Source organism: Lucilia sericata, unplaced genomic scaffold (genome assembly GCF_015586225.1).
Source record: "Lucilia sericata isolate MDLA Ls3-8-SP2 unplaced genomic scaffold, ASM1558622v1 Contig000033F_arrow, whole genome shotgun sequence".
Taxonomy (NCBI): Eukaryota; Metazoa; Arthropoda; class Insecta; order Diptera; family Calliphoridae; genus Lucilia; species Lucilia sericata.
Window position 1 is genome coordinate 109,265 of NW_023994071.1, and position 26,304 is coordinate 135,568.

At 31.2% G+C, this 26,304-nt stretch overlaps 1 protein-coding gene across 4 annotated transcripts in view; it reads left to right on the forward strand.

Moving 5' to 3' along the window:
• The window catches only part of LOC119612092 (disco-interacting protein 2), a 291,223-nt gene that overhangs the window by 22,374 nt on the left and 242,545 nt on the right, over nucleotides 1–26,304 (forward strand). For 2 of the 4 annotated variants that reach the window (XM_037967819.1, XM_037967827.1), the window contains exon 1: nucleotides 15,555–16,108. The exons of 1 other annotated variant lie outside the window; for it this stretch is intronic. In XM_037967819.1, the coding sequence (XP_037823747.1) occupies nucleotides 16,018–16,108 (91 nt within the window). In that variant the 5' untranslated portion in view covers nucleotides 15,555–16,017. Of the gene's footprint in view, nucleotides 1–9,584; nucleotides 9,664–15,554; nucleotides 16,109–26,304 lie in introns of those variants that run through there. One more of the 4 variants, XM_037967842.1, reaches the window with a different exon arrangement.

Here is a 26,304-nt window from a genome sequence, read left to right on the forward strand (position 1 = left end):
AATTCTCAATTTCATGTGGAATTTTCCCAATTTCAGAGTTTATACTCCAACAGGATGGGGATCCGAAGCATACGGCAAAAATCGTCAAGAATTGGCTTTCAGCGCAGAATTTTCAAACGATGTAATGGCCAACTCAATGCCCGGAAATCAATCCAATTGAAAATTTATGGGCTTTGTTAAAAAACTTCATGCGCAATACGATAATGCGCCAAGAAATCTTAATGAGCTTTGGTCGAGAGTACAAATGGAGTGGGCTAACATCCCGCGCCGGACCATTGAGATACTGGTCGAAAGTACGCTAAAACGTATAAAAAGTGTCACATTTCTCATTTTTTCTAAATGTTGATTTTTCAAATATCGAATAGCCCAGTTTTTTCACTTTTTAAAACCGGTTTCGAATGCTTTTATTTGCCTTGTATTCGAAGATTACTTAAATTAAATTTTGCAGTAAAAAATAATACAGCCCGTCTAAATTTTAAAAATATTCGAGTCGAGGAACTGTAGCATATTATTCTAAAGCACCTTTGGTTAAACTTGATTCTTTGATTTTCATAATTGATTAAATTATTTGTAAAATTGATTTTAATAACTGTTTGATAAAATTTTATCAATCTTAAGATTATATTCCAATTAAAATAATTAATTTGCGACTGAAATAATATGAAAATTGCCTAAACAGGGACTTTAGAATAAGCTAGGATTACATAGTACCTCATGTTTACCAGAAGTGTCCCACTTTGTATACCCTCCACCACCATCAGTGGTGATAGAGGGTATATATAAGTTTGTCATTCCGTTTGTAACACTGAGAAATATTCATCTGAGACCCAACAAAGTATATATATTATTGGTCCTTATGAAACTCTGAGTCGATTTAGCTATGTTCGTCTGTCTGTCTGTATAAAACACGCTCACGTTAAAAGGAAGCAAAGTAAATCAACCGAAAATATTATTGCCCTAAGCAATTTGGTATTGAAAATGAGCAAAATCGGTTCACACGGGGAAAAGTTATGAATCAAAATTTAAAACAACCTCGAAAAAAATAAGCATTTTTTAAACATTTTGATGTAATTTTCTCGAAAACTATGCAAGGTACTTCCATGAAAGTCACCACACATTCGTCATAGCTCCCATACAAGGTCCCCTCCCGAAAATCACTTAAAACCACATAACTCATTAGTAAATGAAGATATCCATATAAAATTTGGTACAAGTATTGCTCTTATATACAGAAATTTTACTAAAGGCCCAAATAGACTACACAAGCGGCTTATCAAACATACTTTTTTCATTCGCACTCACTACACAAACATTGCTCGTACAAACACCGATTTTTTTCACGTTTTTGTGGACTTGCAAAGATACAGATGACAATTTTTCTTATAAATGGACATTTTGTGAAAATTTTGTTCTAAATAAATATAAACAATACAAACGGTTTGAAAAAAATCAATATGTTTGTGTAAAAATCAAATTTTTTAATTTTTATACAAACAAACAGCAAGCATTTGTACAAACACGAAACACTCTCATACACTACACAACAGGCTTGCACAAACGTAAAATATTGGTATGTTTGTCAAGCCGCTTGTGTAGTCTATTTGGGCCTTAAGAAAGTTTTTTTTGGATCGGTTCATAATTGGTCATAGCTCCCATACAAGGTCCCCTCCCGAAAATCACTTAAAACCACATAACTCATTAGTAAATGAAGATATCCATATAAGTACAAGTATTGCTCTTATATACAGAAATTTTACTAAAGGCCCAAATAGACTACACAAGCGGCTTATCAAACATACTTTTTTCATTCGCACACACACTACACAAACATTGCTCGTACAAACACCGATTTTTTTCACGTTTTTGTGGACTTGCAAAGATACAGATGACAATTTTTCTTATAAATGGACATTTTGTGAAAATTTTGTTCTAAATAAATATAAACAATACAAACGGTTTGAAAAAAATCAATATGTTTGTGTAAAAATCAAATTTTTTAATTTTTATACAAACAAACAGCAAGCATTTGTACAAACACGAAACACTCTCATACACTACACAACAGGCTTGCACAAACGTAAAATATTGGTATGTTTGTCAAGCCGCTTGTGTAGTCTATTTGGGCCTTAAGAAAGTTTTTTTTGGATCGGTTCATAATTGGTCATAGCTCCCATACAAGGTCCCCTCCCGAAAATCACTTAAAACCACATAACTCATTAGTAAATGAAGATATCCATATAAGTACAAGTATTGCTCTTATATACAGAAATTTTACTAAAGGCCCAAATAGACTACACAAGCGGCTTATCAAACATACTTTTTTCATTCGCACACACACTACACAAACATTGCTCGTACAAACACCGATTTTTTTCACGTTTTTGTGGACTTGCAAAGATACAGATGACAATTTTTCTTATAAATGGACATTTTGTGAAAATAAATTGAATATGAATGATACAATTTTGTTTTAATTCAATATATTACAAATTGAATTAAACAATTTTTTAACCATTCAATTTGTAATAGATTGAATGAAAGTTTTGGATTTTAATTCAAAAATATATTTTAATGTTAAATTATTGTTAGTAATTCGTTTAACTTTTTGAATTTAGTAAAAACAAAACAAAATATTTATTTAAAGAGTCCACCTATACATTAAAAATATATTGCTAGTCATCAAATATCAATATTACTATAAAATAATGGCTTTTCTTAGGTTGAAACCCATTTCTCTGATAAAAAACTATTTTTGTTTTTGTAGGTTTACAAAATGCACTTTACAGAATAGCCCAAAATTACAGTCATATAGTTAAAAAATACTCAAACAAAAAACATCTCAAAAAAGTAAATTTGTATTTTCTATTTTTGTGCATTCGAGTCTAAATTCGAATTAAGTTGCGTTATGTATATGTGGGCATTAATGAGTTAACAACAGACAACTATTAACAGTTTCTTTGCAATTAACTTATTCTGAATACTGAATTTTTCTAGTTCAATAGTTAGACTTGTGCAGTTTTTTATTTACAAAAACAATATTTTGTTTAACATACTTATGTATGTATTTATAAAGGGTTTTTATTTTCTATGAATGAAAAATAAATAAGCACACAAATGTATATTTTTTTGCCAAAATTAAAAATACAAAATAACAAAATGATATACATATACAAAGCAATGAATTGTTCTAATAACGAAAGAAATAAATAACTATTTATAATTGGAATTCACGTTTAAAATCACTAATTGTTCAAAATGTATGTCAGTTAATGAAGAACGTTTGGGAGCATTAACTAAACCAGCGTAAGAAAACATTCTTTCCACCGGCGCCGATGATGTTAAAGGTGTATTATATTTAATAAAAAGGTTGGATGGATCGATCATATAGTTCAAATATTCTGAACATGGGGAGTGACTATTACTAGATCCAACTGTGCTATCTAAAAATAATATAATTTTATTATTTAATAAAAAACAAGTTTGATACTATATTACCCTGAAATCCGAAATTAAAATATGAATTTGTAGGTTATGATATGGCTGAAAAGTCTTCGGTTATTTCATTGTCAATTTTCGTTTTTATTCTTTTGGCAATATTTTCAATTTCTAATTGAGAAATTTCGGGATTTAGCGCTTTAATCCAATTTAATTTAACATCATCACAGTGGGGCAGAATCGAAATTTTTTTGGAAATAAATCTGGCATTTCTAAACGGCTGATCCGATCGGGATAAAATTTGGCGTGAGCGTAGCCAAGGAGTATTCGAGTGCAGATGCCCCAGGGACGGCGCTGTGGCGGCTCAAAGTAGGGTACCTACGACATGTAAAATTTTTAAACTCGTGCCAAAGATTTTTATACTTCTGAATGCGCTCGACGAGATCTTGAAAAAACATGCTTCGACATACTACTTATCTCTTATATGCCGAGTTATAGGCATAAAAATTTAGTGATACAAAATTTACCATACCTTGGTCCGCCTTGAAAATTTCATTGAGTTTTGTTCATAAATAAAGATTTTGTCATATATTACATATTTGTTTAATTTCTAAAACTATGATTTATATCAAAATTTTAATAGGGTCGCAGATAGCTACAACAATTTAGTCCATATTTATCCCTTACATTACATTCAAAAATATGTTCATTTAAACCTGTATCCTTTAATTTCATATTTTTCATATTTTAGCATTAAATATGACAGAACATATTTAAATCTTATATTTACCTATTTTCTATTTGTTTGCTTATCCTTATAATTGAAAGGTCCTATTATGCTTAAATTTTCAGAAATTTATAACTATTTTTTACCTAAATTTTTTCGACAGATCATTTCGTTCTGTCTCGTTTATGATCATGTAGGTAAAAATATACAGGTAATGATAATTTCGATTCATTCACTAATAAGAAATATCAATGACTGAATTACAGGTTATAGTAATATAGTCCTAAATGTTAATAGGTAGACAATTCGTAATTTTTTACTTTGGAATACCTGTGTCGGAAATGACAAGAATTGGTATATAAGTAAACTTCTCAGATTTTAAGTACCATATTTAATAAATCTACAATGAAGAGTACATTAAAGTACGAGTTGTGTTCCGTTTTATGGAGTGTATCTTCAAAAGGGCCAGAAAGAATTGAAGACATTTCAAATTATATAAAAACTACATATAGTAGAAAAGTAGACAAAACAGGCATATCAAAAATTGAAAACTTTTTGATGTAAAAAGTAAGTCTGTGGATGGAAATCAAAAGAAATTTCGTTTAAATTTTTGTAGTTGGATGGAAACTACTACGGAAATCTCAACTTACAACACATCAACAGGAGCGCCTTGCAAGTCATACGAAGACTTATGTTCAAGGTAAAAAAAAGAGGGTCACACAAAAACTTTTTTCAATCTCAAATGAGGAAATTGCTGATACATTTAACGAAATGCTGAAAAAGGAAAACCAACCTATGGATGCCGTACATATTGCAACTATTCTTCCTAATTCATCACCAAAACGACTTAAGCGAATTGTGGAAAGTATACCAACTCCAACATCACAATCAAATTTTACTGAAGAGGAAGCAATATATATATTACCGTCATACAAGGCGATCCAGAAAAAAAACAAACTATCCTACCATCACCTATTGCTGTTAATGATGTGGAAGCTTGTATTGATATATCATCTTTGCTCAAAAAAACAGCATCAAGAATTGTGTCAGACTTTTCAGAAGACCAACTAAGGAAAATTCATAACTGTGATGTTGTCTTAATGTGTAAGTGGGGATGTGACGGTTTATCAGCACTTCCAGAATACAAACAAGCTTGTGGAAGTCGGACATTAGCAGACTACAAAAGTGTATTTATGTCATCATTAGTGCCATTACGAATTCGTTCATATTCCCTTAATCCATCATCGTCAAGCATCGGAAATTCATTTGAAGATATATGGATCAATACAACTCCGGGTTCAAAAAATTTTTGTAGACCCATTAGATTTGAATATATAAAGGAGTCAAAGAAAACAACAAAAGATTTAGTGGAATATTTAAAAGATGAAATAAATGCACTGGAGCCCATTTGCATAAAAATAAAGGAATTCTCTATTAACGTATCATATCAGCTAAGCTTAACAATGATTGATGGAAAGGTCAGCAATGCCATAACAGAAACTTCTTCCTTCTGGAGATGCTCAATATGTAATGAGAAAAAGTCGCAATTCTCAAATATAAACAAAAGCAGAAGTATTAATGAAGAAGTCCTGTCTTTCGGAATTTCACCACTTCATGCCAGAGTACGATTTTTGGATTACTTTTTACACATAGCATACGACCTCAAATATAGAAATGTGCCAGAGAATCTTACTAAATCAACAAAAAATAATGAAGAATTGAAAGAACTGAGAGCTGCGGAAAAAAGCAGAATCCAAGAAGAATTTAAAGTTCAGATGGGATTAAACTTCGACAAACCACTTCCAAGTTGCGGTAGTACAAATAACGGTAATACGGCGAGAAGGTTTTTTCGTGATTTTGAAATTACTTCAAAAATAACTGGAATCGACAAGGAGTTGCTTCGAAGAGTTAACACTATTTTAATGGCACTGAATAGTAAACATAAAATTAATGGAAATCGATTTGGGGAATATACATCTGAAATTTCTAAATTACTTGTATCTCTGTATCCATGGAGGGACCTAACACCAACAGTACACAAAGTATTGTGTCATGGTCAAATAATAATTGAATCGAATATTCTTCCACTTGGAGAGTTAACAGAAGAAGCCCAGGAAGCGAGGAATCGAGATTTTAAGCATGTTCAACTATTCAGCTCAAGAAAATGCTCCAGGCAATCACAGAATGAAGATATTTTTAATAGTTTACTTCAATCTTCTGATCCTGTTCTTTCAACTATGCGAAAAAGATGGACTTGTTATGAAACTCCATCATCTCAAAACAAGGAAGATTTAAAGGACTTATATTACCTTCTGGATATGTATACCGATATGACAGATTATTTTATAGAAAATAAGTAGTGTTAGGAATTAACTATATAAGTAGGTTGTAAGAATTAATTGTATTACGTTTAAGATAAACAGTTCAAATAAAAAAGCTATTATACTAACTGATGATATTTTATTAAATTGTGTTTTATATTTCGGTGGGCGGGAAAGGTGGTTTGTGTGGGGTGATTTAGGTGTTGTTGTGCGTGGCTCATAATAAAATTATAATTTTTTTTATTGTATATACAATGTTATAGTCTTTAATAAAATAATTAACTAAATAATTTTTAAAAATTGTCCAAATATTTTATTCAACACCAAATGTATGTTCTGTCATACTTAATACTAAAATATGAAAAAGATGAAATTAAAGAACACAGGTTTAAATGAACATATTTTTGAATGTAATTGAGATATTGGCTTGAAATTTTTTGTAAAGGGTCGAGAATTTCCATATCTAACTAAAAAATGATATCAAGGGATAAATATGGACTAAATTGTTGTAGCTATCTGCGACCCTATTAAAATTTTGATATAAATCATAGTTTTAGAAATTTAACAAATATGTAATATAAGACAAAATCTTTATTTATGAACAAAACTCAATGAAAAAATTTAAAAGGTCAAAGGGCATCCCGCAATTCCCAAAAATAGGAATGAAAATCCCAAAAATGGGATTTTTTACATTTTTACCCATAGGGTCCACATTTCTTTCAGGGCTGGGAAAATACTTTTGGAGTAAATAGAAAACATATTGAGGTTTCCAAAACTGCTTTCAGTTTTCTGATCCCAGCTTTGGGATTTTAGAACATGTCGCCCAAAGTTGAAGTTTTGATAAAAAATAGGTCATATTCGGAAGGACGCAGTGGCAACATTTTCAAAAAATAGGACAAGTTTTTTACGCCAAAGCGTTCTGCGTAAAGATACCTTTTAGAAAACTATAAAATTGTTATATGTTCTTAAAGAAAATTTTATTTTATTAATAAAAGAGTTAAGACACATTTTTGGCAAAAAAACGCCAAAAATCTAAAATTTTTTGAATTTTTAAATTAAAAAACGTATATTTTTGGATCTGTAAATGATATTGATCTGTAATTTTTTGTATATTATTGGAAATTTTGTTGTCTAACTAACAAGAAAAAATTGAGTCCATTTGGTCCAAAATTACGCCCGGTATTCAAAAAAAGGCGGACCAAGGTATGGTAAATTTTGTATCACTAAATTTTTAAATGCCTATAACTCGGATATTATAAGAAAATATAAAAATTTTGGATGAAAAACAAAAAAATGGCACGAGTTTAAAAATTTTACATGTCGTAGGTACCCTCCTTTGAGCCGCCACAGCGCCGTCCCTGGGGCATCTGCGGGGTTCATCTTCAAAACTTAAACTCGAATATTCCTTGGCTACGCTCACGCCATTTTATATCGATCGGATCAGCCGTTTAGAAATGCCAGATTTATTTCCAAAAAATTTCGATTCTGCCCCACTGCGCATCAGGACACAAAACTGAGGCTGTGATAGCTAAATCCACTTTAGGTGACAATTCAAAGTACTTGTCGAAACGTTTTGTCAAACTTCTTTCCATTGCATCTACAATTTCTTCATTAATTATTTTAAACGTTTTATTAGTCTTAACAATTCGAAGACTATTTCTAATTGTAGCCAATGTTGGAAGCATATAGCCATATAATATATTTTTTTGCTGTTGCAAAAAGTCTATTGCTTCAGCAATAGGTTTATTTATAGAAATATATTCTGAAATATAAAGAAAATCGTTTTCAGTAAAGGGTGTTAGTTCTAAAATTACTGAAATGTTTTTAAGATTCTCTTTTATTTCCAAAAGTTGTACAAAAGCATCGAAAAGGAATTCCATCGGGTTATTACAGGACATTTTAAAGAATGACCCAAAACAGATTTTATGACCTCCGCAGACTTTGAACGCCGAGACTTGTTCCAAAGCTGAGAACATTTTTGCAAAACCTAAACAGATTTTTATATTAATATACATTAGGATGACGAAAAGGTCTTAGCTAACGTGTTTTTACCTTCTTATGGAAATCGAAACATGAATACTTTTTTAAATTTGATTCGAAATCCGTTGTAGCTAAAAGGTTTAGGGTGTGCGAGCAACATCGTAAATGAGCAGGAAGATATTTCTTGATATCGTCATTATGGAAATCGTACTCGTCGTCTTCATTTAAGTTTTCCATTGAGTCATAGAAACTCTCTATTCCATACTCTTTAAATGTTTTTATGAAATTTGAGGCATTATCTGTCGCCGTAGCCACTATTTTTCTGTTCCTGAGGTCGTAAACACTGTGTATTTCTTCAATAATTTCATTTATTCTTACATATGTATGGGAACCTGAAAATCTTTTACAGGCTAATGTCACAGACTTTCGTTCAAAACATTCATTTATCCAGTGGTACGTATAACCAAAGAATGACCGAGAGCTGGTTGACCAAATGTCTGCTGTTGTACATACATTACCCGCTTTTTCAAGTTCTAACTTGATTTTCATTTTCACTTCATCGAAATTATTGTTCATGAGTTTAATTGCTGTTGGGTAGCTGGGCAATGTGTAATTTGGATTTAATAATGCCAAAAAATGTTTAAAACTTTTGCTTTCGACTAAGGAAAATGGAATCATGCAATCTGCAATTGTTGCCATTAACGCCGTGTCCAATTTAGTATTTTCACTTTCCCTGTTAACAATTTCGCTTTTTCCTTTTTTATATTGGTTAAATAATTCTTCGTGTTTCTTTAAATGACGTAAAAAATTTGAGGTAACGTTTAATGTAACTTTAACTTCGGTATTGCATTTTTTGCATCTAGTTATTACGTTTTTGATATTCTGTGTCGGATATCTAAATTTATACATATCTGTATTTAATATATACACTGTTGGATTTAATTCGTGGTTTGTAATTTGCTTCCATGTTTTATCCAGTGTTTACTTTTACTAATATATTAGTCAGCATTTGCCGCAAAATACACATTTTTATCACTCGTCATACTAAAAATATTTAAACTTTTTCAGATTTAAATAACATTGCTACTAAATATTGCCGTTCTGTTTTTATGTTTAACTAGAAAAATTGCGATCTTGTCATAGGATGTGATGCTAATGCCCATCATACTCTGTGGGGGAGCTCGGATATAAATGACAGGGGTGAGTGTTTACTTCAATACCTTCTAACTACTAACCTTAGTGTTTGCAATAGGGGTAATAGACCAACGTTTTTCAATAGGATCAGGGAACAGGTCATTGATATTACTTTGGTAGGGAACACTGACTCAGTCAGAATTCTTGATTGGAGAGTATCACTCGAGTGCTCATTCTCTGATCATCACAGAATAATCTTTACGATACAGCTTACGATGGCTAGGGAAAACCCCTTTAGAAATCCTAGGAAAACCGACTGGGTCAAATTCGGTAATCTGATTGATACCATACCACCTCCGGAAACGGATGGACTGCATGGTACACAGGACTTGGACGACTCAGTAGATTATCTATCCAGGACTTTAAGGGAAGCCTACTATGCTTCATGTAGGATGCGGCAGGTACCTAGGAAATTCCGGCAACCATGGTGGAATCCTAAACTAATGCAGCTAAGGAAAGAATGTAGGAAATTATTTAATAAAGCGAAGAGGGATCAGAACCCGTTAAGCTGGGATGACTATCGTCAAAGCTTCAATACTTTCAAGAGGAAAACCAGAAGGGCTAAGAAGGAATCCTGGAAGCGTTTCTGTGAGGAGCTGGAGAGTACCACGGAGGCATCACGTCTACGTAAGGTGCTATCCAAAGACCCCGGTACGCCTGGATTCCTGATGAAACCGGATGGTAACTTTACTGAAAGTAGCACCGAAACTCTGGAACTACTTATGGAGACACACTTTCCGGGTTGCAGAGATGATGAAAATGAAGGCTCCACTTTGGAGCACCTCGCAGCTTCTCGAATCCACATAAGTGAATTGGTCAGTTCCATTGTTAGTATGGAGAAAATTTCGTGGGCGGTGTCATCCTTCAAGCCCTATAAATCCCCAGGGCCAGATGGCATATTCCCAGCACTACTCCAAAAATCGATCACCACCATCATGCCATGGCTCATTATGATATTTAGGAGCAGCCTGGAAACAGGATACATTCCTAAAGTATGGAGAGAGGTTACAGTGGTATTTATCCCCAAAGCGGGAAAAGTAAACCCTAGTACCGCCAAAGACTATAGGCCGATCAGTCTGTCATCGTTTTTATTGAAAACATTGGAAAGATTGGTCGACATCCATGTCATGAGCATCATCTCTCCTGATAACTTCTGTAGAGCACAACACGCATACCTGAAAGGAAGGTCGGTGGAGACAGCCTTACATGACGTTGTCGGAACCATAGAGAAGGCACTTGACATAAAGGAATATGTTATGGCATCTTTCTTGGACGTTGAGGGTGCGTTTAACAACGTGAACATCTCCGCAATAGTCGATGCACTGGGTGACCTAGGTGTCGATCAGCGGATAAAAAACTGGACAGAAAACATGCTTAAGAGTAGGGCCATTAACTCTAATATGGGTATTGGCAAGACAAGGAAGGTCGTGACAAGGGGCACACCACAAGGTGGTGTTATCTCTCCACTCCTGTGGAATCTTGTCGTGAATAAAATCCTTTTCAGACTCAGTAGGATGGGCTTCAAAGTAGTCGCATATGCTGACGACGTCGTGCTCCTTATTCAAGGGAAGTTTCTTCCCACAATAAGTGAACTCATGGAATCAGCCCTCAGCGTTCTACTATCATGGGCCAAGGAAATGTCTTGCAATCACTGGCTGTTTGAGTTCCACCCCTCATGCTAGTCTAGAGACGATGCTGAACATAACTCCCCTTGATATATACATCAAATGCATTTCTGCTAAATCTGCTCTACGACTTAAACAGTCGAACGGGTTGAAGCACGACCGCATTGGTCATGGCACCATCCTACAAAAGATAGGCAGGCCTATCTTGGGACAGGAAACAGATTACATTCTATCTACACTGAATTTTAATAGGTCATTCAAGACCAAAATACCGACAAGGGATGATTGGGCCGCGAATACTGTCCTAAGGGATGACGTGATCTCAATCTACACAGATGGCTCAAAGACAGAAAGAGGCACGGGATCGGGAATCTTCTCCGATAAACTAAATCTTCTACTGTCTCTTCGACTACCTGACACCTGCACGGTCCTTCAGGCAGAGATATATGCCATCTATACTGCCGCGAGAAGAATCCGGGAACTAAATCTCGAAAATTCGACTATACATATATACTTGGACAGCCTTGCATCAATCAAGGCTCTTAACTCCAATGTTATTAAGTCGGAATGTCTTCTCAATTGCATTCAATCGTTGGCACAACTGACACAACATCACGTTGAGTTGATATGGGTTCCAGGACATGAGGGCATCCGGGGAAATGAAATATCTGATGAATGCGCAACCAAAGGGTCGTCCCTGGACTTAACCCTTGCGCAAAAGGATATTCACGCTCCCTTGACGACCCTATCAAAACTGATAGATGAATGGGCTCTATATATACCCTTCTCACGAAGGTGAAGGGTATAAAAAAGTTAATGCAATTATTGAATATAAATGAAATATATCTCATATTTTTTTCAAATTTTTTATGTCAAACAAAATATGGAGAAATATCAGAAAAAATTTAACTTTTTTTAATGTCAAAAAATATTAAGTGTAATAGCCCACTTACACCACTATGAAATCTAGTACTTATGAGATTTCGAGCCAAATCTATTTGATTTTAACTAGATTTCCCATACCAAACAAAATATACTTCGTAAGTAGATTTCGTTGGTTGCAACTCTGCTTTTTCTTAACTAATACTAAAAAATACGACGCTGCAAGTTCCATAATTAAAATAAAACATCGACTTTCGACGTTTTGCAATATGTGCATGAAAAGTCGACTCTTCGACTTTTGCAATTTTCACTTATCGACTTTCCACCTTCCCAAGTATCTAGTCGGTAGATATATTGCACGGAAGGATTTTTTAATCCTTAATACTTTTAATCCATATTCCAAGGAGTATTTTGCGCGACACTTCTTAGAACCTGTATAATTTACCAGCAACAATTTTACTGACCATTTTGGAGGAATCTAATTTTCCAAGGATCTACTCTACCGATTTTTTTCTAGGAAGGATTTACCTAACAATGTCTCCTATCATATTCCAAGGAGTTTTTGGCGCGACACTCGCTAGATCCTATATAGTTTACCAGCAACGATTTTACTGACCATTTTGGAAGAAGCCAATTTTCCAAGGATCTGCTCTACCGATTTTTTGCACGGAAGGATTTTTTTAATCCTTACCATGTCTCCTACCATATTCCAAAGAGTTTTTGGCGCGACACTTCTTAGATCCTATACAGTTCACCAGCAACGATTTTCTGACCGCTTTTTAGAGGAATCTAATTTTACAAGGAGCTATAGTTCCAAGACTATATATAGTCTTGATTCCATTTTGTGTTTCCCACCTCTTTCCATTGAGTTTTCCATGGTATTTTTTATTAGCTAAGCAATATATTTTTCCCCTGTGGTGTTGCCACTTAATTCCCAAAATTTTCTCTGCCGTTGCTATTTTTCGTTGCTAACTGGACGGACGTCTGCTTATAATATTTCGTAAGTTGAAAAACAAGGTTGCCAGATAAATTTCACAATGTTTTTCACAATAAGAACAGAGTACTGCTTTGCGAAATTATTTCGCAAATATTTCATACCAAATATTTTATATGTAGTTTGACAGCATTTCGCACGAAATTTTGAACAGAGTACCTAGCTTTAGACGAGCACACAAGTAATATGATTTGTCAAAATTTTGTATAGAAGAGAACGGATGGGATCGTATAAACGCTATATGTAATGAAACCACACATATTGAGAGAAAATACGGATGGAAAATTTGCAAGTCGCATTAGATCAGGGATGTATTTTTATGTAAACACATACAAAAAAGTGAAACAGCTGTTTTCATCATGTCATACAGATGGAATTTCATTATACTTTTTCATTAGACTTTGCGTACGTAAAGTGAATGGCCCTTTAAGTCAATTTCGCGTGACATCTCAGATTTATTATATCAAAGTAAATTAATAAAGTAGCGACATATCTTGTTGTACAACAACATCTACAACAACCACATGTATTTTGTTTTTGGAATAATTTAAGATTGTGTCAAAATCAAATTTCCTTTAACAACAATGTGAACAAAACATAAATAAAAAATATTACTTTTAAGTTGAAAATATTAAGGATTTAATTATATTATTATATATTATACAATTTAAAAACATTTAAACTACTTTAAAACCACTTTTAATTTACGTTTCAACTTTTCACAAATTTTAACAAATAGCAAAACACAATTTAAAAATGGCGATGTAAGCAAACAAACTTTGACAACTTGCTTCAATTATCTAGTTAAAAAAAATAGTTAGCTGTTCAAGTGATGCTACCAAAGTATATTAATAAAGTAGCGACATCTCTTGTTGTACAACAACATCTACAACAACCACATGTATTTTGTTTTTGGAATAATTTAAGATTGTGTCAAAATAAAATTTCCTTGAACAACAATGTGAACAAAACATAAATAAAAAATATTACTTTTAAGTTAAAAATATTAACAATTTAATTATATTATTATATATTATACAATTTATTACACTTTTAAACTAATTTAAAACCACTTTTAATTCACTTTTTCAACTTTTCACAAATTTTAACAAATAGCAAAACACAATTTAAAAATGGCGACGTAAACAATGTTAACAATTTTCAAAACAAACTTTGACAACTTGCTTCATTTATCTAGTTTAAAAAAAATAGTCAGCTGTTCAAGTGATGCTACTTTATTAATATACTTTGGATGCTACTTTATTAATTTACTTAGCCACGAGAAGATAACAAACTCTGGCTGGCAAACTTTTTTTTAGCTATATTTGAGTTATTAGAACAGCGGAAAGATTTCTTTGTTGATAAAATCGGTTATGTCATTTGAAAGTCTAATCTGTTGACTTCAAAATAAAGTTTTTATCTCCGTCATATCTTTATTCTTCGAGATGTTTTTATCTATTTATTCTATGACAAACTTATATGCTTCAATTTGCAAAAATTTTTCTCATAAAAATCCATTTGAATTATTTTTTTAAAAATCTCTTGTCCATTAGAAATATATGGGTGTGTATGAATTTAACGTTTGAAAGGATTTACTGTCTGCAGCACTTATATTTTCATAGCTAGTTCAACCTATTCGGGCTACGCGAAATGTTTAAAAATTCAATTATAAATTTTGAACCTTATTAAAAAAGTACAAATAAAGGGATTATACTTTTTTAATTAAAAAATTTATAGAAGCTAAGACAAATCGGAATATTTACGGAATTAAAACCATTCTGTATAGTTCACCTTTGAATTTTTTCATTGTTTCTTTAAATGTATTGCCACTAGGGTTTCCAAATTCCCGACGTTTTTTGATTTCCGAGAATCGGGAAAAAAATATTCACATTCCCAGGAACTCGGGAATTCCCGATAAAATAAAAAAAAAATTAAGAAGGAAATTTTTTTAAAATAATATAAAATAACTGTAATTCGGTAAGGATATTGTAGAGATAACGGTAGTAGAGCTGAGGAAACGATAACCAAGCTTTACTTAAATAAAGTAAATAAAATACTTCATTATTTTCTTTTTAAATACAAACATGTCAAATGTAAAATGCGACTTTTGTTTAAGTCACCTTGATCATAAATTTTCGTATGATTCAAATACAAAATAAATTCATTAAATTGAATTTTTTTTAAATTTGTTTTCTCCAGTACATATTATCCCTAAATACAATGTTTCATTTCCGAAATAAAAAAGACTAACATTACTTAAAATTTATCAAAATTTTAATATCCCTATCTCAAATAAATTGTATTATAATATGGAAACTTAGCAGTTTTGTACCAATTTTAAGCCGTCGATAAAAATTTAGTGCCAGCCGCCGGTTCCATTCATTTTGTCGGCGTAGGTCTTTGGTGTCACATAGAGTTTTTGCATTGAAAGAAATCTGTTTAGTATCTTATTGTCTGCATTTTTTGTATTGTTTTTTATAATAATAATATAATATTAATGTAAAATTAGCAATTGTGTGAATACTTGGAAGAATTCAAACGAGCAAAGTATAAGGATTTTTATCTCGAATAGTTCTAGCGTTTCAATAAAGTCAGGATAATAATATCCTAGTGACAAATGCTTATAGCAGAGCTCTCGTATACATAAAATATTTACATATATATACATACATTTATAATAAAAAATTAAATAAAAATCATTTGTATTTTTAATTATTAAATATACAATTGAATAATGATAAAGTGCTTGTGTATTTATGCGAACAAAAATTGAAGTATTCAAATTATAAAACAACCAATTAAGAAATAGCATTTTACTGTTCGTAAAAGGAGTGGTACCTGTGTAATTATTCTTTAAAAATGTCTGGAAATTGTTTGGGTGGTGCTGAGATGTCTCTTCCCGCTGAGATAAGAGAGAAGTTAGCTGAACTTGATTTAGAATTATCAGAAGGTAAAACAAGGTTTTACGTTATAAAAATATAGATAAACATAAATTGCTCCACATTTATTTATTTTAATTTTATTTATTTGACCTAGCCCTTATGGGCAGTATATGGTTAAAAGTTTAACAAAAATGTGAAAGAATTCATAAAATTAAGTGCATTAATAAATTATATGTATATGTATAATAAAATATGATTTCAATATAATATTTAACTATATGATGCTTTTTATATAAATAAAAAATATAGACGAATAACATTAACACGGAACATTATAGCAATTCAGAGGTAGGAAATCGTAGAAAATAGATAGCTTCTGGCAAGGAAGATATTTTAAGATTGTTAGGTAGTCTATTCCAGATACGAGAGATTCTGACGACAAAATTATTATTATTATCTGAAGAGAACGAATCGAATGAGAAAATACAAAATCATTCTTTAAAGCTAGTGGATATCCTGTATAAATTATCTTTTAAAATGTTAAAAGTAGTCTCAGTCTTACATACGAAGAAAAGGATAAACCAAAGAAACATTTAACCTCAATCCATAAACTTGCCTAACAATTCTATTGAGAATTAAGAAATAATCCACCATAACTCTAATATTAAGAGATGAGTAATGTCCCAAACTATACAACAAAACAAACTTTAGACTTTACTATGTTTATATGTTTAACAAAAATAAGTATCCCTCCGAAATAACGCCTAAACAATACATATAATCAACAAATTCAATATTATTTACTACGATCATTCCAGGAGTCTAGAAAATGGTTCTTACCTTAGAAAACTAAATGAATATCATCCGTATACAAGAATATATCGTCACCTAAAACGCAAACGGCCCTATCTAACATTTTTATAATTTTACAGGAAAAGCAAAAAACTATTGAAATTGAAAAGTTTGTTTCTATCAACGCGATTTATTTCTAGTAAATAAACAAATTGTTTAATAGTGTAACCTATCAGTTGTTATGATAGTTGACAATGGCGTATATAATAATGGATTGTTCAGCTCCACCACAATTTCCCAAGATTTTATGAAAATAAAACAAAATGTTTGCAAATTTAATGAGACGTAGATCTCTCTGTATTTATTTATTTATATTTTAACACGTAGAAGTAATAAAGCCAAGAGCACGTAGTGCTTATGTTTACGATCAGAAAAGAAGTGTATTTAATTTACAAAACGTATATTGGTGGCAAACAATATTTAGGTACCGTTACCGGTTTACTCGATAGAATTTTCCAACAAAGTGGAGCTTAATAAGATTCTAACCATATAGTATATGATTCTAACGTTGCAAAAATTTATATTTGTAAACCATAAATCGAACTTGAACATTGCCGGCCACCTTGCAACACTAAAGAGTGTTGCAATTAACATTGAGATCTATATCTATAGATTTATTATTATTACTTTTTTTGTTAATACTTTTTTTCTTCTTTAATAAAACAAGTGATCAAAGGTTTCACACCAGACTGGGCTGGTAAAATAATGGTTCCCATAGAGCAAAGCCTATGGGATGTAGTTTTCCGCAAACTGCCTACTGCTCTCAAAGGGAGAATGATTTTAAAGCAGACCATGAACTGTGTTCGTAGAATAAGGGTTCCCATAGAACAAAGCCTATGGGATGTAGTTTTCCGCAGACTATATACTGCTCTCAAATGGAGAATGGTTTTAAGCAGACCATGAACTGGGCCCCTTAAAGAGGGGCTTGGTCATAAATGACCCAACCCCAAAGTGGTGTATTTAAAATTAGTATGTATGTTAAAGTAGACGTAAATATATTCTTGTGAGCATTTTAAGTGATATTCAAACAAACGTTAAGAAGCGTTAAACCACGTAGTGTATTGTAAATTTGCGATATGTGATTCAAAGTTCCTAGGATTGGCTGGTCCTGTCAGAATCCATCCAAATACAGTTTTCTGTGCCAATAATGACCCTAAGATATTTTGCTGTACTTCCGGTAAAATAATACGATGATATAAATCCGCACCAATAAGAATATCTACAGGCCTACTATCTAAAAGATTAGAATCCGCCCAACGAAGATTTGGCAATAACTTTTTAATATCGACATTTACGGAAGTTGAAGGCAAATTTCCCGAAATTTTTGGTAAAACAAATGCGTTTGTACTAAGGTTTACTGAAGAGTCTAGATCGGAACCAATTTCCACAGGAAAATATATAGAAACTCCAATAACAACATTATTGATGCCAGAAACTTTAGCGTGTGCAGAATGTGTGTGAAGTTTTAGCCTTTTTCGTAATCGTTCAGAAATGTAAGAGCATTCCGAACCCGAATCAATTAAAACGCGGACCTGATACTTATTGTTATTATGAATTATATTTACCGTAGCTGTCCCTAATAGAACAGACTGATGCTGACTAGTATGAATTACTTGTGAATTGAACGTTACAGTATTGGACGTATGTGATTGTTGGTAGTGGGAATTATTGGGTCGTAGAACCGCACAAGAATTCTGTCGGTCTTTCAACCACAGAATTTTCTGAATGTTGTAAATGAAGCATCGAGTGATGTCGATTATTGCATATATAACAATTATTATTTATTTTGCAACATCTGGCAGTATGTGTCCTCGAAAGGCAATTGTGCACAAGTTATGCTCATTCACTGTTGAAATTCTATCAGATATTGAAAGACTTTTAAAGCGACGACAATTTCGCAAGTAGTGGGACTGATTAGGACATAAAATACAAGAAATTTTAACGGAATAATTGTGAGATTGCACTGAAGATTCCATATTAGTGGAGTTTGTACCTTTAACTTCATGAAGACATTGCAAAGTCTGAATTCTATCCTTCAGAAAGTTATCTAAATCTTTCCATGTAGATAAACTTAGTTTGTCCTAATGCCCTGTTCCCATAAAATAATTGTAGAACTAGGTAGACGTTGAATACACATAAACACGATAATGTGTGTGTGAAGTTAAATTCGAATTTAACTAGCAAAGACACAAACCAGATTTGTTAACAGTGCTCATTTTGCAGCTTGCAGAGCGCTGTTAATCACTTAACAGAATATTGTAATTGAATTAGGAGAAGGAAAACTGACCATTTTGGAAGCAAGATGAAGGTTCCACACTCCAACTATATGGAAATGGTGGTCCAAAGGCTCCTTAATGGAACTGTGTATGTAATATATCTGTATTTATAGTAAACCTACTTAAACATTCAACTTTGTTTACCAATATTCTGGACAGGATTACTGGAACTGAATGAAAGTTACACATGTCCCACTATATGGAAATGGTAGTCCTAGCGATATGCCCTGGATCCGCATTAATGGTATATCTGAAATAATCTTGGAATGCCTTAATTATTTAAACTTTTTTTAAAAAATTCTTGAGAGGATTAGTGGAACTGGGTGGAAGTTACACATATCTCACCATATAGAAATGATGATCCTGGGGATGGAAAATGGAGCTCCATTAGTGGGATATATGAAATAACCCTGGAACATCTTAAAAATTTAACCTTTTTTTTGAAAATTTCTGGAGAGGATTAGTGGAACTGAGTGGAAATTACATATATCCCACTATATGGAAATTGTAGTATAAAGGGTAACTATATATAACTATATAGGTTGAATATCTGAAATAATCGTGGGACTCCCACAGAATGAATTTTGATTTTATTTGAAAAATAATAAAATTTTTGAAAATTTCTGGATAGGAATAGTGGAACTGAGTGGAAGTAACATATATCCCAATATATGAAAAATTTAGTCTAAGGGGTGCCTAATGGAACTATATAGGTTGAATATTTGAAATAACCGTGGGGCTCCCACAGAATGAATTTTGATTTTAGTTGAAAAATAATACATTTTTTGAAAATTTCTGGAGAGGATTAGTGGAACTGAGAGGAAGTTACATATATCCCACTATATGGAAATTTTAGTCTAAGGGGTACCTAATGGAGAACCTAATGGAACTATATAGGATGAATATCTGAAATAATCATGGGACTCCCACAGTATGAATTTTGATTTTGTTTCGAAAATAATACATTTTTTGAGAGGATTAGTGGAACTGAGTGGAAGTTACATATATCCCACTATATGGAAATTTTAGTTTAAGAGGTACTTGGTGGAACTATATATGTTGAATATCTGAAATAATCGTGGGACTCCCACAGAATGAATTTTGATTTATTTGAAAAATAGTACATACATACATACATACATACATACATACATACATACATACATACATACATACATACATACATACATACATACATACATACATACATACATACATACATACATACATACATACATACATACATACATACATACATACATACATACATACATACATACATACATACATACATACATACATACATACATACATACATACATACATACATACATACATACATACATACATACATACATACATACATACATACATACATACATACATACATACATACATACATACATACATACATACATACATACATACATACATACATACATACATACATACATACATACATACATACATACATACATACATACATACATACATACATACATACATACATACATACATACATACATACATACATACATACATACATACATACATACATACATACATACATACATACATACATACATACATACATACATACATACATACATACATACATACATACATACATACATACATACATACATACATACATACATACATACATACATACATACATACATACATACATACATACATACATACATACATACATAATGTACTATTTTTCACGATTATTTCAGATATTCAACCTATATAGTTCCATTAGGTACCCTTTATACTAAAATTTCCATATAGTGGGATATATGTAACTTCCACTCAGTTCCGCTAATCCTCTCCAGAAATTTTCAAAAAATTTACTATTTTTCAAACAAAATCAAAATTCATTCTGTGGGAGTCCCACGATTATTTCAGATATTCAACCTATATACATAGTTCCATTAGGTTCTCCTTAGACTAAAATTTCCACATAGTGGGACATGTGTAACTTTCACTCAGTTCAAGTAATCCTGTCCAGAATATTGGTAAACAAAGTTGAATGTTTAAGTAGGTTTACTATAAATACAGATATATTACATACACAGTTCCATTAAGTAGCCTTTGGACCACCATTTCCAAATAGTTGGATGTGTGGAGCCTTCATCCTGCTTTCAAAATGGTCAGTTTTCCTTCTCCTAATTCAATTACAATATTCTGTTAAGTGATTAACAGCGCTCTGTTAGCTGCAAAATGAGCACTGTTAACAAATCTGGTTTGTGTCTTTGCTAGTTAAATTCGAATTTAACTTCACACATACTTTGCATATACACTATCGGACAAAATAAAGTGCAAAAGTACTCATGTATATTCTTTCAGCGAAAAATCGGTTAAATGATTATTGAATATGGAATTTTTTTTCAAAATCATTTAGTTTATATACAATGCTACAAAAATAACAATAAAACTAAATTATTCTACTTAAAATTTTTCTGCATAACATCTAAAATTAAAATAAATTCACTTTTTTGTCGGACAAAATAAAGTGTAAATTTTATATATCATTATTTAAATTTCTTGTATATCAAAATTTTTTATCTATTTTGGTTCTGATTTTAATATCTGTATCTATTTAAGCCATTTTGGTAATTTTGTTCTCCATTATTATTCGCAATCGCTTTCCCTTCCCCTTGCTATCCCCATATGATAATTTTCAAAAGAAATACGTTTTTGATCACTATTTCATCGGAATTTTTTGATAAATTGTGGTCCAAAATTAATCTATTGGATTTAGGGCGGTGCTCTGAGCAACTTATTTCAATTTTCAGTGATTTTTCCTACAGTAATGTTATTTTTTATCTTTATCAAGTGCTTAAGCTTATTATCTTGCCGAAATATAAAGTTGCCCAAGTCCATTTCGAAGGCACTGATCTTAAGATTTCACTGCAATATGCTCATATAGTGTTCATTGGAGCTTTTTGAATAAATTTCACCTAGGTTCCCCACACCTAACGTTAAAAATTGGACACTTACGAAGAGTCAACTGACCCATACCTTCAATCTTTCACCAACATATTTAAAAGCTTAAAATTTTTTTTCGATTTTAGTATTTAATTTCATATGTTTTAGATCAAATTTACGTAGTTGGTCAGATGAGTCCCAATTTCTACCGAAAATTTTGAAATGACGACAATGAGTGTGAATTAAGCCCTTCAATATACAAAATTTAAAAAACAATACCCCAGGTTTCAAATATTATGGTGGAGGGCTATCGGTATTGTTACATTATTCAACTTTAAGAGCGAGAATCTTAGTGAAAATGGAGTAACTAATAACAAATGAGCAATTCACGAGCTTATTTAATAAAAATTTGGAAATAAATGCCGTAAAAATGGGTTTGGGAGACTTAATGCCTCAACCGATTCATGACTTCAAACACACGACTAAGGTTAAAAACATTATTGTAAAAAAAAAACACTGAAAAATTTGAATGACCTGCTCAGAGCATCGCCCTAAATCTAATAGATTAATATTTGACCACAATTGATCACAAAATTCCGCTGAAATAGCGAACAAAAACGGATTTCTTTTGAAAATAATAGTATGGGAGAAAGCAAGGGAAAGTGAAAGCGATTGCGAATAATAATGGTAAAATAATTACAAAAATGACTTGAGTAGATCCAGATATTCAAATCAGAACCAAAATAGATAAAAAATTTTGATATACATAAAATTAAAATAATGATATATAAAATTTACACTTTATTTTGTCCGACAAAAAAGTGAATTTACTTTAATTTTAAATGTTATACAGAAAAATTTTAGGTGGAATAAATTTGTTTTATAGTTATTTTTGTAGCATTGTATATAAACTAAATGAATTTAAAAAAAAGTTCCATATTCAATAATCATTTAACAGATTTTTCGATAAAAGAATGTAGCATGAGCACTTTTGCACTTTATTTTGTCCGATAGTGTATATGTGCGTAAAGTTAAATTACGAAATTTATTATCCAAGACACAAACCATCAATATTAACATAGGTCTGTTGAAATGTTAACATAGCACAGTTATGGTGTTTAGATAAGGTGAGATGATTGTAAATACAATTTTGGACTCATTTAAAAACCAAATGGACCTCTAGCGACGAAAGCAATCTCCCAAATTATTTACAAATTTAATCCATTTCTTAAATTTCATGCAAATTGTGCAATTGTTTTATCCTAATTTTTCAAGGTTGAATCAGAATTTCAGGAGAAGATCGACGATTTTTGATACAAAAATCCCTCGACTTTGGCGATTTTTAACAATCAATAATTTTTTATTTCAATACTACTAACTTTAAATAGGCATTAAAAATACGATTTTTATATCATTCTTTTATATTAACGTTATTTAGTAGTATAAAACCAGATAGCTGAATCGGAGGTCCCACTTTTAAAATTTCTTAAATAAAATTAAGAAACAATAAAGTTCATTACCTAAAAATGTTAAATTATCTATAAAATTAATTTATGATGAGATTTTGAGCCGAAAAAGTTTTTGATCCATCTACAGATAACGACAATATATTGATATTTTGGTAAAATTTCGAGCAATATTTCAATATTTGGCAATTCAAACCGTTTTTGGAAGATTAAAAGGGACTTAAATGTCAAGGAATGTGTGCAAAAAGAAATACTAATGCCAAAATAATTTAAATTTATCACCAAAAGTTCAGTAAATGCCAAAAAAAAATTAGAGTGTCGTAAAGACATTAATGCTTGAGAATTAACCATAGTAAAAAACACCACTATCTATCGTAAAAATATAATAGAAAGTTCTAATAGCACGTAAAAAATAATATTTTATTTTTATTATGTTTTTCTAAATTCGAACACTTACTTTTAGAAAAAAATAATACAAAGAAACATGGTTTGTGCTGTTATAATATTACAGGCTACATTATTACAATACTGGGTGTAATTCCCAAATAATAATCTCTCTACGTACCTCTGATGTTTTACAAAAATTTTTCATTTACCGATTTTTTGGTGACAAATTTAAATTATTTTGGCATTATTCTTTATTTTTGTCAACATACCATGACCATTTGAGTCCCTTTAAAAATTCCGAGAACAGTTGGAATTGTCAAATATTGAAATATTACTCGAAATTTTACAGAAATAGAAAACTGATTATAAATTAATTTTATAGATAATTTAACATTTTTAATTAATAACTTCATTGTTTCTTAATTTCATATAAAAAATTTTCAAAATGGGACCTCCGAATCACCAATAAAGTACAAATAAGTTAAAACAAGTATAAAATACACTCCCGCTCACTTAAATAGGTTCATTGTTTTGTTTACATTAAAATTAATTTTTTGCAAAAAATAATGGACTAATTAGTAATATAAAATGTTAAATAACATCCCAGCAAAAAATACTGCTTGCGTGGAAGCAATTTTGTAAGGGAGACTAAATCCGAAATCACTTACTGGTGCTCATTAAAAGTACATGATTTTTGTTTGAGATGAGCCACTTAGAAGCAATAGGTTTTGAATCCAAAAAGCGCTTATTTAATAGCAACTAGTTGCACTTATATCATGTATTTTATATTTTATTAGATCTGTGCTTTATGTATACGCTTCATTAATGCATTAAGGCATTATTGAATATGTTCTATTTATACGTTACTAAAACCCTTTTGATAATGCTTTTTAATGTAATAAAACGCATGTTTTTTATATTCTTTAATAATTTTGTTTTTTATTTTAATATAAAATATTAAAACCAAATTTAAAAAATATAAATAAATAAATAAATAAAACATAAAACCTTAAATTAAGTTAAAATGTAGCATCCCGCGTCTCTGTGATTTCTTCCTCCATATCACTCAGCTCTATCTCATTATTTTAATTTTTATTCGACCCATATTGCTGAAAAATAAGAAAATATTTTGTTATTTTGTGTTCATATAAATATAGTAAGTGGCTGTGTTAAATTCGGATATGCGGAATATTGAATACACCTCACCCTATTTTCAAAATTTATTACAAAATACCATACGTACCTTTTGTTTTACAGTTAGATATTATTTGTTGGTGTATACTTTTTTTACTCTTCACAACACTTAAATTTTTACGTCAGCACTACTCGTTTTAAGATCAAAACAATAACTGAATTGTATATACATATGTATGTATATTTTTATTTTCTATAGCATCATAAAAACACCCTTATGTATATAATTTTAATCTCTTAGTAAATGATCGCTAAAACAGGCTCTACTGCCTTGCGTTAGTGCTTCGCGGAAGCAAAAATGTGTAAAAATTAATACATTCGGGTGTGTTTTCTTCTATTAATTCTGTACTTTAATTCAACTTAATAAGAAAAACTATCGTCTACCTTACTTTAATGAACACGCGAAGCACTAACATAAGGCAGACTTTCTTTTTATTAAGATTTATTTCTTCTTGGATTATACCAAGTCATGTTCTCAATACTTCTTAATTCATAAGAAAATTCTAAAAAAAAATAAAACAACCAAAAAAATATAAACAGTTACTTGTTTAGATTTGTCAATTAGCAACAATTTCTTTTTAAATAACAGAAAAGAAAAAAGTAAGAAATTATATAAGGCATGATTAAGATATGAGTATATTTAAAATGTGATATAGGAGGGTGTAATGAACTTCACATAAATTTTTATTTTTCTGAAAGGACGTTTTTATAGAGCTAAGGTCAAATGAGGTCCAATCTTGACACTTTTATGCTTATACAAAACCAATTCGAAAAGTATTTCCAATAGGCTTCGTAATTGCAATATTTGAGGTTGATTTGTTAATTATCTCGAAAATGGCGAGCTGTGCCGTGCGCACAAGGTTAACATGGACACACAGATGAATATTATGATAAAATATCAAAAATTATCCAGATTTAGAAATAAGTTCCAAAAATCGATTTTCTAAAACTTTTCTGCAACACCGACATAATAAATAATCAATAAAGTATGCATTCTAAGTAAGCATACTAATAAGATATACCAGAACTTTAAAAATTAGAAAACCACTGCCTTACTTTATTCCATTTTGGAAGCTTTTTTTAATTAAGTAAGCATTGTATTGCTTCTACCTAATTTTATCGCTTACATTTTCTGATAATTTTTTGCTGGGA